The sequence below is a fragment of the Telopea speciosissima genome, chromosome 10 (assembly GCF_018873765.1).
Source record: "Telopea speciosissima isolate NSW1024214 ecotype Mountain lineage chromosome 10, Tspe_v1, whole genome shotgun sequence".
Classification (NCBI taxonomy): Eukaryota; Viridiplantae; Streptophyta; class Magnoliopsida; order Proteales; family Proteaceae; genus Telopea; species Telopea speciosissima.
Genome location: NC_057925.1, coordinates 13,465,582 through 13,482,165, shown reverse-complemented (window position 1 = coordinate 13,482,165; position 16,584 = coordinate 13,465,582). Strand labels below are relative to the sequence as shown.

The window sequence follows — 16,584 nt, the reverse complement described above, 5'->3', positions numbered from 1 at the left end:
GTTCTTTGTGGCATCCACATATAGACTGGCAATCCAAGATAGATGCTCTCCCACCAACCCAAAATGTCTTCATTTTTGGCATTCTCCAACGGCTCCCAAGGTCCAATTATTTCAATGGAAATTGTTGCATGGTCGACTACCTACTGCGGGTCTATTGTCCAATTGGGGAATTAATATTCCTTCTTCTTGTATACGATGCTCATGAGATATTGCAGAAATGAATCACCTCTTTCTTGGGTGTTCTCGGGCAGAGGAAATTTGGATTTGTGTTGGCCTTCCAGAATATGCGAGAACAAACGATGTTAAGGCACTAGTCCATTGTCTGATCACCAGGTTACAGACTCGACGACAGCTTACTAGGCAGATTATGATAATTCTTCATATTTTATGGGGCACTTGGGTTGCTTACTTGAATGTGATATTCCAGCATTCCGATACTTCAGTGGGGAAAATTATTAAGAAAGCCATTCATTTCACTTCTGAGTTTTTGGAAAACCATCAAACTACGAGCCTAAGTAGAGAGTCATTTCTTATTTTATGGCACCCTCCTGAACCAAATCTTATCAAAAAAATGTGGATGGCGCAAGTTGTGGAAATTCAGGATTACTAGGGATTGGTGGTATTTATAGAACGCACCAGCACTAGGTTCTCTTCTGCTTTACAGAAGGAATAGGGCATGTCTATGCTTGTGTAACAAAAGCTCTGGCCATAAGGAAAGCTCTTCGACTTACTCTTGATCGAGAATTGGACTACATATGTATTGAGAGTGATAATCTCATGATCATTAATATCCTCAAAGGTCGCCATTCCTCCATCCCATGAAGAATTGTTCATATCATCCGGGACTGCTAGCAATTTGTCTAGGGCTTTTTCTATAATCTCCTTTCTCCATACTCAGAGGGAAGGGAAATTTGTTGCTAATGCCTTCGTAGGTTATGGGGGATCCTCCCAAACATCTCTTTTGTGGCAGAATTGCTTCCCCTCTTTCATTTCTAATTGGTTGTACATTGCCTCTCGTAATATATATTCCCCAAGGAGTTTTTGTTAATAAAATTTATTTCCTTCCTACCAAATAGAAAAGGTTGGAAGGAAAATTAAAGGGAAGGAAAGGGAAAATTTTCAAACCAAAAAAAAAAAGTTTTGTAATCATTATCCCATGTGATTGTATAAATTACTTAAATTTCTTCATATTTATTAATGATACATTTTGCATGTAATTTTAATGCTTTTTAAACCAAAGGGAAATGAATGTAAAGTAAAGTGAAATTTAATAACCAAATATGATATGATTTGAAATTAATGATATAGTCACATGGAATAATCATTACAAAAGTTTCTTTTTGGGAAAATTGTTGTCCCCTCCCTTATATTACACCTTAATAATAGTCCCATCCCCTACATATTGAATAATGACACTCACCACCCCTAAAATGAAAAGATTCTATCAACCAATATTGGCTGACGGTGTTAGAAATGCAATAAAAAGATAATAATAACCTCATCTCTAACCTCGTACCCTTCTTTCTTCTTACTCCTTCAACCTCACCCGCCCCACCATTCTGCTCCTCTAAGTGACCAAACAATGCCGCCCCCACCCCTCTTCGTCTTCTTCCTACTGCATCTCCTTTACAGTATTTTTATAAAAGAATACAAAAAATTGCAGGGCACGAATGGGGAAGAATCAAACTCAGAGAAATTGTCCATTTCTCCCACTCAGTTTTGCAATTCATGGCCTGGAGTAGCACGAGGTAAGACCCCAACTCTGTCTCGCACTATCAGATCCCATGCCCTATTCTATTCCTCTTTTATTTTTCAGAGATCCTAACCTCATACCTCGTCTTCTTCCTCTTGTTTGAAACCATTCATGGCTGTAACGAGACTCTAATGAAAGCTGTTATGATCATAGGTAGATGATGGGTTATGGTGTTGGGTTAAAATGTTAGGGGGTAAATGGGTAAATATATTAGATGGATAAGCAAAATGGATAGATGGTTAAATAGGGCGAGTAGCCCATGTAAGAGACAATGAATAGTTAATTCTCAATCTCCACTCAATTCTCTGTCTCTTCTTCGGCTTCTTCTTCTGTCTCTTCCCTTCTTCTCCTTCGTCCCCTCTCTCCTTCGTCTATTTTCCAATTCTCTGTCACAGAGACGTAACATTGGTCCGACCTGCCGGATCATTTCCTCCCCAGATCTAGGTTCATAACATTGGTGCTTTCATTGAACCTCCCCCTACCATTCCATTACCATTTCGTTGCCCTTCCTCTTTCATTCCCTTAATCCCCATGGGTCTCTTCTCTCATTACAACAGTTTGGTCCGTTCTTTTCTTTACTGGAAACACCACGATCCGACATCGCCGTTCCTCAATTTTCTTGAGACTGCAATCGCCACCGAGCTCGAGCGGATCTACTATCTTGATACAGTGGAAGGTGAAGGTGTGTCGATTCCTAGGGAGCACGACGATGCACATGCCGACTCCACGGCTTTGGTTCCGGCTGCCTTGAACCAAACCCCACTAGTTTCAGCGCTCGTGGAATCGGATCCGGCTTCCGGCGTCGTGAATACTGTCCACCCTCTTATCGGTCGAGTCGAACAGATTCAGCCGGCGCCGAAACAACCGACGCAAGAACCAATCGCCCAGCATCCGATCGTTGTGTCGCAGCTCTCTGAAGATTGTTCATTACCGTCATGCCGAACTCCATCACAACCCTCCATCGTATTCTATGCGGCATCACAATCCTTCAGGCTTCCCCTGGATTTCTCGGCAGATATGGCAATTCGCACCATCGGCATCGAGCAGGCTCTGCAACCCTTTGATCCAGGCACGTATTCATACCCATTTGTTCTTATCGACCAAAATCACGGCATGAAAGGGAGAGAAAAGATCTGGATCCCTTTTCTGATTTTGGGGTCATGGGATTTCGACGGTCAAGACCCCAATCCACCGATTAGGGCCAGTATGGTGTTCGATCGAGGAAAAATGGAAGTCAGGGTGACGGCGAAGGTGGCATGCGTTTGTCGACGACAGAGCGCAGCTACCACACTGGTGATCGATCGCGGAACAACAGGGACAAGTTGGTTTTCATCACCTCTGTTTTTCCCCCCTTTCTGGTTCAGTCATGGAGCCTTGGTGATCAAGATCTTGGAGGCCAGCGAGATCTTGCTCTTGTGCGTAGATCGTGGGATCCTGGCGACCGAGACCTCAAGAACTGGCCACTTCGGCCGCCACCGGAGCCACCACCTCATTCGAGCTTCTGCTGGAGCAGGAATACCAGTTCCTTTGCTGCGAGAGTCTTGTCTGTAGCTCAACAAGTCCACTGCACCTTGGATCCGCGAAACCAGACCGCTGCAACTTGGAGCAACAAAACCTTGGAAACCTTGAAAATATGTTGAAACCTCTTGGTCACTTGGCATTTATTTCTTTCTTGTGACATCACTAAAAGATTATGCGCTACTAGACTTCTTGGATTACGGACTGAGTATTTGATAATTGAAACTTTGTTAGGGTTTTTTCTTCAATTCTTGGATTACGGATTGAGTATTTGATAATTGAAACTTTGTTGGGGTTTTTTCTTTCATTTTGTCAAAATTACTTTTTTTTTATGAGAATAAAAGAGCTTAATTAAATAAAAAGGAGGATACATTGTTTTTGACAACCGTACTTTGCTGATTACATTGAGCAGAGGTAGCAAGATCATTAGCCACAGAAATAAGAGACTTATCATTCTTAATAATATTTACAATAGAGAAGTGCTTTAAAGAAGAGTGAATATCCCACAAAAAGGTAAATATTTCCCATGACCAATTTAAAAAGTCCTTTGTAAGCCATCGAACCACATCTTCACAATCTGTCCAGATCTCCAATTTCAGGTTAGTCAAGCCTTAGATGAGACATAGTCCTAATAGAATTCCTTTTATTTCTTCTTCCTGCGCCAGTCCTTGTGAAACCAAAGTCCATACAAGCAAAAATAAAAGATTGATTTAAAATTGCAGTGCAGGCCTATCTTGCTCTACCAGTGCAAAATTACTTATTTACAACATGAGTCTCATTGGTTTTTCAGTGTTTTTTCCATTTATCTGTATTTTTATCTAGATACATCGTAACCAAGTCTTGCATCGGAATGTTAAACCTAATCTCCCCCCACCCCCCTCCTTTTTTTTTTTTGGTAGAAAATGAATTTACTGATTAAGATAAACATGTGTATAACCTAAAGCCTCAGACTCCGACTTAGAAAGTCTAGCAAGCCAAAGAATGGAAAGTGGCCAACCTAATTCATTTGTTATCTTGACAAATATGTCGAATTGGATCAGGGATTTAACATCTTTGAGAATTTAACATCTTGTAGAAGACTGTAGGCAATTAGCCTTGGCTCTTAGTGACAGTGAAATTCCAACACACTCTACAGGAGGGCAACTTTGTTGCTAATACTCTTGCCAGTTTTGGTGCTTCAACACAACCAGATCTTTTGGGAGGATGGATTTCCATCTTTTGTCTCCTCTTGGATATACTTTGACTCTTGTAATACCTTTTATTGTCGAGGATTCCATTAATAAATCTGTTTAGCAACAAAGGATCAGGGATTTATCTCTCTTTCCAAACTCCTTTCCCATATCTTACTTTGAGGTTGACCTTTGTTGTAAGGTTGACATCTTAATGCTCTTGCAACTATTGCATTAGATTTTGGATTTTAATTCTCTCCAATTCTCTAAAGTGTGCAGTGCGGCAGTTTTAGAGAATTGGAGATAATTAGGCACCGCTTGATAACCTTCCCAGAATCAGTTTCTGGTGTTTTTTTATTCTGAGAAACACAAAAACACCTAAAAAGTGCTTGATAAACACTATTCCATAGAAATTGTTCTCTGATGGATAAATCATAATTTCTATTCCCCAGAAGACCTTTTACAGAACATGTCCAACATGTTCTGCATTGCTCAGCACATTTGGACCAAAAGTGTGCCCGATAAAATCGATTACCCAAACCCCCCAAAACCTATACACTCTTTCACTCTCACAAACTCTCACAAAAAGACCTTCACGGCGGAGCTCCCTAGTTTCACTCTCTCGCTCTGTCGCTCTCTGGAGGCTCTCCTACAGACGATCTGAAGGGATTTCGGCGGCAACCTGCAAATCTCAAGGTAACTCATCTATCTCTTGCTATCTCTCACTCTCTGTCACAACTACGCTTTCTCTAGGTCACTCTCTCTGTGTCAATCTGCAACTTCTCTCTTGCTCATCTCTCTATGGCTCACTCACTCTCTCTCTCTTCTCAACTCGCTTTCTCGCTCACTCTCTCTCTCTCTCCCTCTCTGTCGTTCTTTCTGTTCTAAACCCACAGTACAAGGAGAAAACCATTTTGAATCCCTGAAACGAAGAAAGAGAATCCATGTAAGAAAGAGTAACCCACCCAAGATCTCAAGATCTCAATAGAGCTACATGGCTGGGCCTCTTCCTCTTCCGCTTCCTCTGCCTCCCCTGTTCAAGATCTCAGGGCTTATTTTTTCTTCTCAATTTCTTTTCTTTTTCATATTTTAATTGAAGAAACTTATGAGATCTGTAGTGTTTTGTGATAAAGATTTGCTAATTTGTGATTTCTGATATTAGAAAACTTTTTAGTGTTGTGTTTTTTCATTATTCCTCCATATCGGATTTGTTGGGTTGGATTTGAACAGTTGTATTGCTTATGAATGATTAATTTCTGGTTTGATAGACTCTACTCTTGGATCTTGGTTTTATTATTTTTTTTTTTACCTTTCCCTGTCTGGTTTTCGGAGTTAGTTGAGTCTCTGTAAGCCTTCTCAACTGTTTCTTGTGATTAATAGATATATTTTTTTAATTTAAATGTGATTTCTCTCTCTGTAATCCGTTCAGGCTAATTTAATTGTAGTTTTAAGCTTTGTTTTCAATTCTGCCAGTGCTAGAAACTTGAACAGAAAAAGATCTGCATCTCCTCTTAGTGCCATTTAAGTAGGTCATCTCTATCATTCTACTTGTATTAACTCAGATCCCTATCCCTATGCATTCACATCAAGCTTCACTCCACATATCTAACTGGAAAAAATTGGAGATAACCCCAACAAGTAGTCTTTTTTTTGTGGTAAACAATTAGTAGAGTTTCATATCATTGTACTGAGTGACAACTCCTATTTGAGATGGTTACTTTGATTTTTTATTTTTATTTTTTTCCTTCTTTTCTTGCATATCATTACTCACAATTAGTCAACATAAAAGTATAATGCATTAGTTCATGATCATAGTTTTTTTATTATAATTTTGTTATTGTTCCAAACATTTAATTGGTCTGTTTGAAGCTCAAATGTGGCTTCGCAGGAATCATTCATTACATTTTTGTACAAAACTTTTTAACTCAATGTAGATAATTGGGCAAGAAACCCACAATTAAGTGCATTATTATAACTGAATGCATTGAGGGATATTTTTCTAAGTTCTAATATTTATATCTCGTCTCCTCAACCATCCATATCCTGAATTGACTCTTATCCGATGCTCTCTCTCTTTGTCTTCTCATCAGCATCTTGTTGATGATCAGGAAGAAATCTGCGGACCTTGTTCATGTCTTGTTATGTACTTTGCATCTCGTCTTTGCCACCCCCCCCCCCCACAAAAAAAAAGGATATTGATGTGGGTTTGATTCTTTTAGAATATCGGGTTGATACGAGAGTGGCCTGCGTTGATACCCCCAAATTTTGCCATGTGGCAATTCTGAATGGGGTCCAAATTTATGGACAGGTAGACTCCAAATTCTCTGTGCTCACATGTAAAAATTGCAACCTAAATAGAGTTTGTCAAGTGATAGAATAGAGTTATGGGGGCATGGAGATAATCTATTATCATTTCCTTGATAACTTTTATTCAGGGTTCTTGGATATAAAACAACATTGTTGGTGAGAGATGACCTTCAGATCATGTGCAAGCGTTTTGGGTGAGGTTCATGTATCCACATTGTTTGCATCCATGGATTCCTTCTTTCAATGGTTTTAGGTTTCTTCAATCTTGCTTCTATCACGTTTCTTATTCTTTTGTAAGTGAGTTGATTCTGCCATCAAGGTAATGGAACCTGAACCTTCCTAACCATCTTTAATCTGTTGTGTTAATTCATTGACAATTTGATGGGCCTTTAGCTCAAATTGGTAGAGCACTTGGAACATGAGCATGTTTCAAGAGGATGGTGGTTCGAGTCCATCAAGGCCCTCTTTATTCAACTGTTCATAGCATAGTTAGTTATGCCACTAATCCACTCAAGAACCCAATTTTAATGGCATCTTTGAAATTTGACATCTTTTTATACTTACTTTGGTTATGTTAATGAGATGTTTTAATTTTATGCTAAGGTTGGTAAGAGAAAAGAATTTTACAAGTCTTTTTTTGGTATAATTGATAAAGAAATTGCATTATCGTAATTAATATTAAATAGGGAAGATATTTTTTAATTGCAATGTTTATTATTTAAAGTATATTATTCAAGATAAATATTATTAAAATTGATCACATTTTCAGAATAGAAACAGATTTTATCAAGCACCAATGGTGTTCAATTGTCTTCTGAAAACGTTTCCAGAACAGGTTTACCAAGTGGGTAAAAAACGGTTTCTCAGCAAAGAAAATGAAAAAAAATGTGTTGGGAAACAAATAAATGTTTTGGTGTTTCCCAGCACATTTCAAGAACAGAAACACCGGGTAAGGTTATCAAGCGGTGCCTTATTTTCCTTAGATTTTCCAATACTTTGTTGTGCTGGAAATTTTAATGATGCAGCCAAGGAGTCTAGTTGGGCCTTTTTAATCCTAATTCAAAACGAGTTTATCTATGCAGAATTTGGGTTAGGATTGGCAGGTTATGAGATCAAAGCATAAAGCTAGGCTTGAGAACTGGTACTTTGGGGTGGGTTTGGAGGTCCTAAACTTTGCTATCTTTGTGTTAGTTTTTTTTTTTTTTTTTCTCATAAGGGAAAAAAAAAAAGTTTCAATGAGATGAGATATCTACAACAGCGAGTAAATTGAGGGGAAAATATCACCTGCGGTTCCCTGCCCGGTATAGTTCCCTAGTACCTCTAATAAGAGGGTGGTGGACACCCCGGAGCAATATTCGATCAGGGGTGGAATGGGCATTTCGTCACTCCTTGTTAGGGAACCGCAAGAACTTTATTGGGCAGAAACCGCAGGTGAAAAAGATCCGTAAAGTGAAATGAAAAAATGAGCACTTTTTTAAGGTAGCATGACCACCGGGAGGATGGAATTTTCATCTTTCCAATGTATAAAAGAAACCTCGTGGATTTTTTATTTACACTAATTTTTGCACTTTAATTGACCTAAATGGATTTCTACACACCTTTGCCATATGGAAGTTTGAGTCACGGTTTTAAAAATCAGGAATTGGATCAGTGAACCGATTAATTTGGATCAAATTCGTTTGACACCAATCTCAATTCCGAACAATTTGAATCATTGCTAATCGGAAGATTCAGAACAGACTGGATTAGCATTAGCTGATTCCGATTCTTAATTTTTTATAAAAATCAAGGATCGGACCGATTTCGATTCACTTATTTCAGCCAATTCCAATCCAATTCGGAATCGTTTTTAATAACCTTGGTTTAAACCCGGCTAATTCGTTTGTTCCATTGATAAAGAATACATTTTTGTTTTTGCACATGTATGACCACCTCAATCATATGGCTCATCATATATTGAAAATTCTCTCCCTCTATATTTTAATGCTCAAAATATTGGGGACCCGAATCTAGTGCACCAAACCTCCAGCGTGCATCCAATGGTGGAGGCACCTGGGCACACACCGCATGTTCCTCCAGCTGTTGCATGCACAATGGAGGGGCTGGCGTGCTAGAGAGGAATTTTTTCCTCGCAGAGAATACCTAGTGTTAGCTACTCAAGTATAGACCATAAGGGCCTGTATGGTAACATTGAAAAAAAAACTGTTTCTGTTGTTTTTGTACTTTTTTTCAGCAAAAATGGGACAAAACCTGTATGTGTAGTTCGGTTCGTTTTTTGTGTTTTTTCGTTTTTTTGGATTGAACTGGTAAAAAACAGATTTGGCATAGTTTTGAAAAACACCAAAAAAGAATTCCAAAAAAACAGAAACACAAACTGAAAGCAAAAATGTACACAATACAGACTCAATATTCACGAATCACCACCACCTCCATAGAATAGAAGAAATTCTTCTCTTAATATGCAATCCATACATGTGTTCTTTTTTTTCCTAGTGGCAGAAATAATTTTTTCCAGTTTTACCATATAATATTTGTTGATACAGAATTACTCCAAAATCACATAAGCACAAAAAAAACCTGATTCTGACCCAGAAATAGTATTTTGGAACAGAAACATTGCCATACAGAGCCTAATTGACTTATTTCAAAACTGTATACAGTGATTTAATCCAGTTTTTATTTTACTTATTTCCAGGTCATGGGATCTTCTAGGAATGGGGAATGGCCTAATGATCCAGGAGAATGAAGACTGAAGCAATAGGAGTGAGATGCATAGCAAGCATAGATAAAGAGCCAGCAAGCCACTGCCTATATAAGTGTAACCCATTCCCACTTGAAGCTCTGTATAGTAGCAAATTAGTAATAGACATTCGAACAGAAAAAAAGTATTGATATGAAACAAAATATTCAGTAATTTATTTGGTGAAAGTACAATGCTCATGAACCATTAGATGAAATATGAATATCAAAATGAACACATAAACATAACAATCAGGGCTTCCTGTTCCAATAAAAGCACACCACGTCTAAAAGTATAAATTAAAACATGTAGCCTATTTCCACAATAGAAATGGTACAGATCTAACAGCACCTAGTTTTTCACGGTTGTCACATACTTCACGAGCATTTGGGCAACTTCAGGGGATATCCTTTCAGCCTCTGATTTCAGGTGATTGATCTTAGTCTCTGTCTCTCCTTCGAGGCGCTTCACATTAGCACCTGAATCTCCACTGCTCTGTTTCATGCCATTGTCGAGGAAAAAGATAGATTCAAGTTAGCCTGCTTGGAACAAAAGTGGGCATATATATATATATATATCAGACCAAGAGTCGATTATCCCAAGATGCATATGGCTCTCAACTGCCATCCAGTTCAAATTTATATCAAGATTTTTATGGTGGTTCATGGATAACACCAAAATCCTCCATGCAAACATGGCATTGATGGCAGATGAGCTACTTGTGTATAAATGTAAATCCACCTTGGCCTGATTCAACTTCACTGAATAAATTGTCTTTTTTGGCCTAGTTATTTACCTCAGCAACTTTTTTCTGAAAATCACGTTCCATTTGTGCACGAAACTCGGCAATCTCCTTTTCGGCCTCTTCTTTGGCCTGTTTCAATCTAGCCATTTTCGCTGAATACAGATATTAAAGATGGCATGAATTTGCAATAAATACATGAATCACATTTAAGTAGAAACATTCACAAGGACAGCAGAAGACATTAATATTAACTATATAATTAACATTCAATGGTACAGATGAAGAAGATCCATAGCCTGAGGATCCCGGTACTTGATCAGCTGATCATAACTACTACCTTCCACACACACACCCAAAAAAAAAAAAAAAGAGCCGGACAATCTGCAACATCTTGAAAAAGTGTTGCAAAGTTCGCAAGTAGGCATAACTGCAAAACTTTATTTTTATTCAGCAATTCCAAACCATCTGACACAACCTTTTTTGCAGGAAATGCTCGCAACACAGGGAAGAACAGGTAGAGGTTAGCTAGGCAAGCCATCCACCAAAAAGATCTATACAACCAGGAACCTTCATATGGAAGCTTAGAAATGAGGCCTGAAAAGTCCCACTCCACTCCTGAGACTTCAGTAGCCACTTATGCTGCTGAAACATTAGTTACTACAAAAACTCTAGCCAAAGTTTTGGGCATTTGGTTACTTGTTTACCACTGCAAATAACAAAAATGTGTGGGTATTACTTCACTTGCAATTCCTGATCTTATATCTGAAACCGTCTCATACACTTTTGTAGGGTAAACATAAGGAAATGCAGATCTCGGAGCAACAGTAAGGTTGCTCCATAGCGACCTAGTGGTTATGGTTTGAGTTGGGAAACAGCCTCTATGTGAAGCAGGGGAAAAGCTGCATACATTATGACCCTCCCCGGACTCCGCAGTGGTGGGAGCCTTGTGCACTGGGTACGCCCTTTTTTTAAAGATAGGGAAGTGCAGAGAGAGGTCACCTGGCAACCCATATGGTAAAATACCCAGGAAACCAAGGAATCTCCACATGGCAGCAGCGAGGGGAACCCAAAAAATGAGTCCACAGTTGTAAGGCTTCAGCAGCAACCAAGATGGTCAATTGCCACATGTACACCAGCAAAAGTATCAACCTCAAGCATGCAACCACTAAAGGACATGCAGACTTAATGCCAACTTGACTTTCATAGTTTTCCTAATGATCAATTTTTAAAAATACCAGACCTTCCCTTTTAAAGGAGGGAAGAGAAGGTGTTAAAAGATGTTTCAATCCCATTGAAACCTATCACTATAAGGGTACTGACCGATTGTGATGAAAGCTGCTTCTGTAAGTTTAAATCCACTTGATCCAATTCAAATTTAAGCAAGATTCATAATACAGAGGAAGTGGAAGAACAAAAATATTTTGATTACACCCCTTTAATAGTACCTACATTTCTCTAACATCAAAAGGGGAAGAAGAAAGATATTTATGATATATTAACCAACAGGTCTCAATTCATGACATCCTTGTAGTAGCAGACAGGTTTTCCTCTCCAGAACCCCGGATGCACAAGAATGAAATCCATTGACGGAAAAGAAAAGAATGTCTAGTTCAGCAAGTGATGAGCCCGAATCAAAAAATCACAGGTGACTTGGCCATGATAAATGAACAATAGAGAAAGCAGAAGTAGAAGGCTCCTATGTAGATTAGAAGAAAAGCAGATCTCAGTATAATAGGATTGCAAACCCCCACCTTTTTTATTTCTAAACTACTAATTTCTGGTAATAGAGGACTAGATGATGTTAAGGAACTTTTGTGAAGCACATGGATCTCATATTTTTGTGAAGCACATGGATCTCATATTTCTGGAATTCAAGACTCAAGGTAGTACCTTCACTGACACATTCAGAATCCAGACCCATTAAAACGGTACCAGTCATTCTCTCTGGGGTATTGCTCCACTTAAGAAACTTAGAAACTTCTGCAGAGAGATTACAAATGGATGCATGGGCACACAACAAGTAGCCAATCCAGAAAGGGTTGACAATTGAGGGGAGTGTACAACCAAACTTTGAAAATTTTGCCATCTGAATTCTCAAGTACAAAAACAAAACAGAATCTCTCAGGGCAGAATACTCATCAGCCACAAATAGCACCCTAGAAGGAAAAAACTTTTAGGAAGCTTCTTTTTTTTTGGGGGGGGGGGGGGTTGCCAAGTTATAAACCCTAAAAGGTTTTGACAATTTTACACGTAACAATAATTCAGAAGGAAATTATTCTGTTACCCCAGTGCAAAACATATGATGCATGATTGTGTCTAACACTTGAAGCACACTGAAGTAGCACAGCACAACTACAAGCACATGGTTGTAAGTCTCCACTAGTAAGAAGAATTACATGAAAAAGGAAAGGCTCACATAGAATTAATGGAAAGCATCCACAACGATAAGAATGAAGTATCAATAATCAGTAAGTTAAAATCTTTTCTTAATAACCTTTGACATGTTAAGGCATATATTCAACAACAAATCTTCTCAAGAACCAGAAAAGCCCTTGATAAATAATTTAAATTTTTGCAAGACGGCAGTTGCAAGTATATAGTCATAAGGCTCATCCAGCAAGAAAAAATTCATCAAAAGGAAAATGAGACATCACAGATGACAGATCCTGTTAAAAAATAGCAACAATAAATATCCACAAGTTAATATTTTGTTATAAAAACATTGAAAGCACTTTTCAGACATGAATTTAGAAATTACATTTTCTCAAGGGCTAAACAGCCCTTGGCATAGCAACCAAAAAAAGAAAGAAAGAAAAACCTTGACATGGAAGTTAATAAATTTTCCTAGCATTACAGAATCCAAAACTTCACACGACTCAAAGCAACACATGTCAACAATAAATTGGGAATCTGGCAACTTAAAAATTTTCTAAAGATTTCATCTAAACCCTGTTTTGTCCAGACTTGTCAAACAACTTGTACCCTTTTCACATCAAATATCACAAAACCCAGAAGATATAAGACTAGAAGTTGTAAATTGTTACCATTTCTGGCAGCATTGACGATGTGTTGAGCTTCTTGCTCAGCAGCTAGCAAAAGTTGAATACCACCTTGACCCCTGTTAGCATCCATAACTTACTGCAAATGCCACATTAAATTCTCTTATAAGATAGATCTAATCAAGATATCAACAGGAAAAGGAAAAAAAAACTTCAAACAAGAACATAATCGTAAGGATTCAGAACTTGTCTTCCTTAATAATAGACATTAGTGCAGCTATCAGCAAGAAATTAATCTAGAATAAAACAATTTAGGATTGTACATGGTGTGAAAAAGATGTGACCTCATCTAGTTGGTCAGCCTCTTAGAGCATTTTTAGAGCATATAAAGGATAGGATTGATCCATCTCGCCTGACTAACCTCTTTTGGCATTTATATTTTTTCTTTTAGGATAAATGCCTCAACAAACCAATTTTTTTTGGGGGGGATCAACTCATTACCAGACTGACTTTTTAAAAACCTCAATGATATATCTAATTGAATTATACCCTCTGTTTTTCACTGGTTAGATTAAGAATGAAGTGCTGCCCTCATTATTTACACACCTGGGTGATCATCACCATAGCAAACAAATTATAGCATGATAGTCATAAATTTCATTTTCACAAAGAAGAGGATAGTCAAACTGGAAGTCCATAAAGAAACTAAGACCACATATTATCAGATAAAAGCAAAACAGACACTTCCCTAGGGGATCAAAATGCAGTCTTTTCATAATGATAATGTACTTCCATTTAGACATAGTAGATGTTGGCAGAAGCTGCTATTTCAAATGAAGGTAATAATTGTAAGTAAGATTGTCAACTAAGAAAATTAAAGCACAAGGAGCAAAGGTCCTTTTTAATGCCAACTTCAAGCAGAGAGCCCAAAGAGAAGGAATCATAACTAGAAAAGAAAGAATTAAGTAAAACTGAATCAGTCTTCAAAACAAAAGAATCCAACTGAAACCCTTGAACTGACAAATCTGATTTAAAACACTAACCTAGTATTTTGACAATACTTAATTGTTTCATTAGATGATAGTTTTTCTCTCTCTTTCTATATATATATATATATATATATATATTTATTTAACAAGGGGTTAGAGGTCCAACTAAATGCAGTTCCGATCCATAACGAAAACCCACAAAAAATTCAGGAACTGAACTAAATATACTTTCAAAACCAATAAGAGGTATCAATACCCTCATATCACCGTTTTCCATTAAAGATCAAAACTCCCAGTGCTGGGTAGACAGAAAGAGAAAATTTTTGCTAAAACCAAACCCAATTCCACAAAATTCAACTTCTCTTTCTCAAGCAAAAATAAAATAAAATTAAAAAATTTTTAAAAACACTGAAAATAAGAAAGACCAGGCATCCAGTGAACTTGGTAAAGAGCCCATAAAGCAAATAGAAATTCACCCGAATAATTTATCGAATCTAGGCGAAAAAAGGCCATAAAAACTCACATCTAATAAGAATGCACTAATAATTTTCAATCAAAACTTCCAGTTGAAAGATCCAGGAACCGAAGAGTCTGATCAGCAGAATGGAAGTAAAAAAGGGTCTTAGGTAACAAAATCACAACTTCAGAAAATTCTGATACATCTGGAAACTTCAACCATATAAGAAAAACAAAAGGCCAATCAACATTAAAGAAACAAATCAAAATCCACTGAACTAAGAAATTAGTTGAAATCCATAATCACAGAGATGGATCAGAGAGGTAGTTGCCGAGTTCGATCAGAGAGTAGAAATTTTACTCTTTCAGATGAGAAGAGATGTTTGAGAGGGGAACGTACCTACAGAGACGGGCGCCTGTCGAGATTTAATACAGAATCGTGGGTGAAAGAAGTCAATACCCAGTCCCTTTATAATGAGTATGTCTTACAATTGAATTGACTAATATACCCTTTACTGCTAACCATGTAAGCGGTTCCAATTTCCAAATTACTGTTGAAGAATGACATTTTGGTCCTCTACCTCTCCTAAGGTTTACACTCTCTGGTCGAACCACTATCATCTACGGTTCCCTGACCGGTGCGGTTTCCTAGTGGCCCACACAAGAGGGGGGTGGGACCCACCTGGGGCACCTGACTGAACACTCTATCCGGGTGGGATCCACCCTCCTCTTGTGAGAGGCACTAGGGAACCGCACCGGTCAGAGAATCGTATATGATAAAAATTACTCTCTCGTACGGTACAATTTTGAAAATTATTACAAGAGGTGATTTCAATTTCCAAAGGTGTTTGGTATTATTTTTGCACCTTATTTTCATGAAATTGAAATCAATTTCAATAGAATTCCTGAAATAGTTGAGAGGTCATTTCACCTATTTCGGAAGAAATCTATTTCAACTATTTTATGCTAAAAACTTTAATGAATATCTGTTTCTTAATGAGGGTGCTATTGCTACCAAAAAAAAGTTTTTTACCACAAGCCCCTATATCTCTCTCTCTCTCTCCGCTAGCTGTTGCAATCCTTGTTATCGTCTACAGTTCCCCGATCGGTTCAGTTCCCTAGTGCCTCTCACAAAAGGGGGGTGTGACCCACCTGGGACACCTGACCGAACACTCTGCCCAGGTGGGGTCCACCCTCCTCTTGTGAGAGGCACTAGGGAACCGCAACGGTCAGGGAACCGCATACGATAAAAATTCCCAAATCCGTTCATCTCCTCCACTATCTCTCTCTTCTCTTCCCCTATCTCCATCTCTCTCCCCATCGGTCTCCCTCCCTTGCCCCAACTTCGACTTTCATCTCCTCCCCTATCTCCATCTTTCTCCCCGTCGGTCTCCCTCTCATGCCTTAACCCCTCCTTCTTCTTAGGAGAAGGAAGAAAAAGAAATGGGTTTTTGTCAAATGCCCTCCTAAAAATGCCCATTTGTCCAAATGCCCCCTTACAACTTTTCTAATTGCAAACTCCCACCTACTTTCAAAACTTTGCAGTACTTTGGTCCCTGCCGTTAATTTGGAACATTAAATGTTAGTTTCAGGGTATCTAATGACCAAAATGCCCTTCTGATAAAAATTCACCAAAATTTAAAAATAAAATGATCAAAATGCCCTCATCTTCCCCTTAGGATTTGAAACTGAAATTTTTTCCCCAATTCGATTAGGGTATGAACCTGTTGCATCAGAAAATCGTTCAAGGGTCCTTTCGAGTGTCGTAACCTGCAAAAGAACCAAGGGATGACAAAGGAGAACCGGTGTGATTCCGGCTTAGGACTCTCCGATGCCAAAGTCAGATCTCCTGAGCAAACAGATGAATAATAGTATTCAAGATGGGTTGATGGGGTAGAGTACCTTCTT

The 16,584-nt window shown here is 38.3% G+C and overlaps 1 protein-coding gene across 3 annotated transcripts; it reads right to left on the bottom strand.

Moving 5' to 3' along the window:
• Positions 1 to 9,610: 9,610 nt before the first annotated feature.
• Positions 9,611 to 15,139, bottom strand: LOC122644236 (V-type proton ATPase subunit G). 3 transcript variants are annotated; one of them, XM_043837860.1, is made up of 4 exons: positions 15,077 to 15,139; positions 13,277 to 13,370; positions 10,284 to 10,384; positions 9,611 to 9,982 (listed from the first exon to the last, which is right to left on the bottom strand). In XM_043837860.1, exons 2-4 carry the CDS (start codon positions 13,362 to 13,364, stop codon positions 9,839 to 9,841), a joined length of 333 nt encoding a protein of 110 aa, XP_043693795.1. In that variant the 5' UTR covers positions 13,365 to 13,370; positions 15,077 to 15,139; the 3' UTR covers positions 9,611 to 9,838. The 3 variants fall into 3 exon arrangements, with proteins under 3 accessions (XP_043693795.1, XP_043693797.1, XP_043693796.1); XM_043837862.1 differs by having other exon boundaries at positions 13,277 to 13,378; positions 15,085 to 15,106; XM_043837861.1 differs by lacking the exon at positions 15,077 to 15,139 and adding an exon at positions 15,009 to 15,063.
• Between the last annotated feature and the right edge of the window lie 1,445 nt (positions 15,140 to 16,584).

What these genes read in the sequence shown, in the direction of transcription:
- LOC122644236 (XM_043837860.1), bottom strand. Translation starts at nt 13,364, where the DNA reads ATGGATGCTAACAGGGGTCAAGGTGGTATTCAACTTTTGCTAGCTGCT. An exon ending in CGTCAATGCTGCCAGAAATG is followed by an intron (nt 10,385 to 13,276) that starts GTAACAATTTAC and finishes ATCTGTATTCAG; the next exon opens with CGAAAATGGCTAGATTGAAA. An exon ending in TTCAGAAAAAAGTTGCTGAG is followed by an intron (nt 9,983 to 10,283) that starts GTAAATAACTAG and finishes GGCATGAAACAG; the next exon opens with AGCAGTGGAGATTCAGGTGC.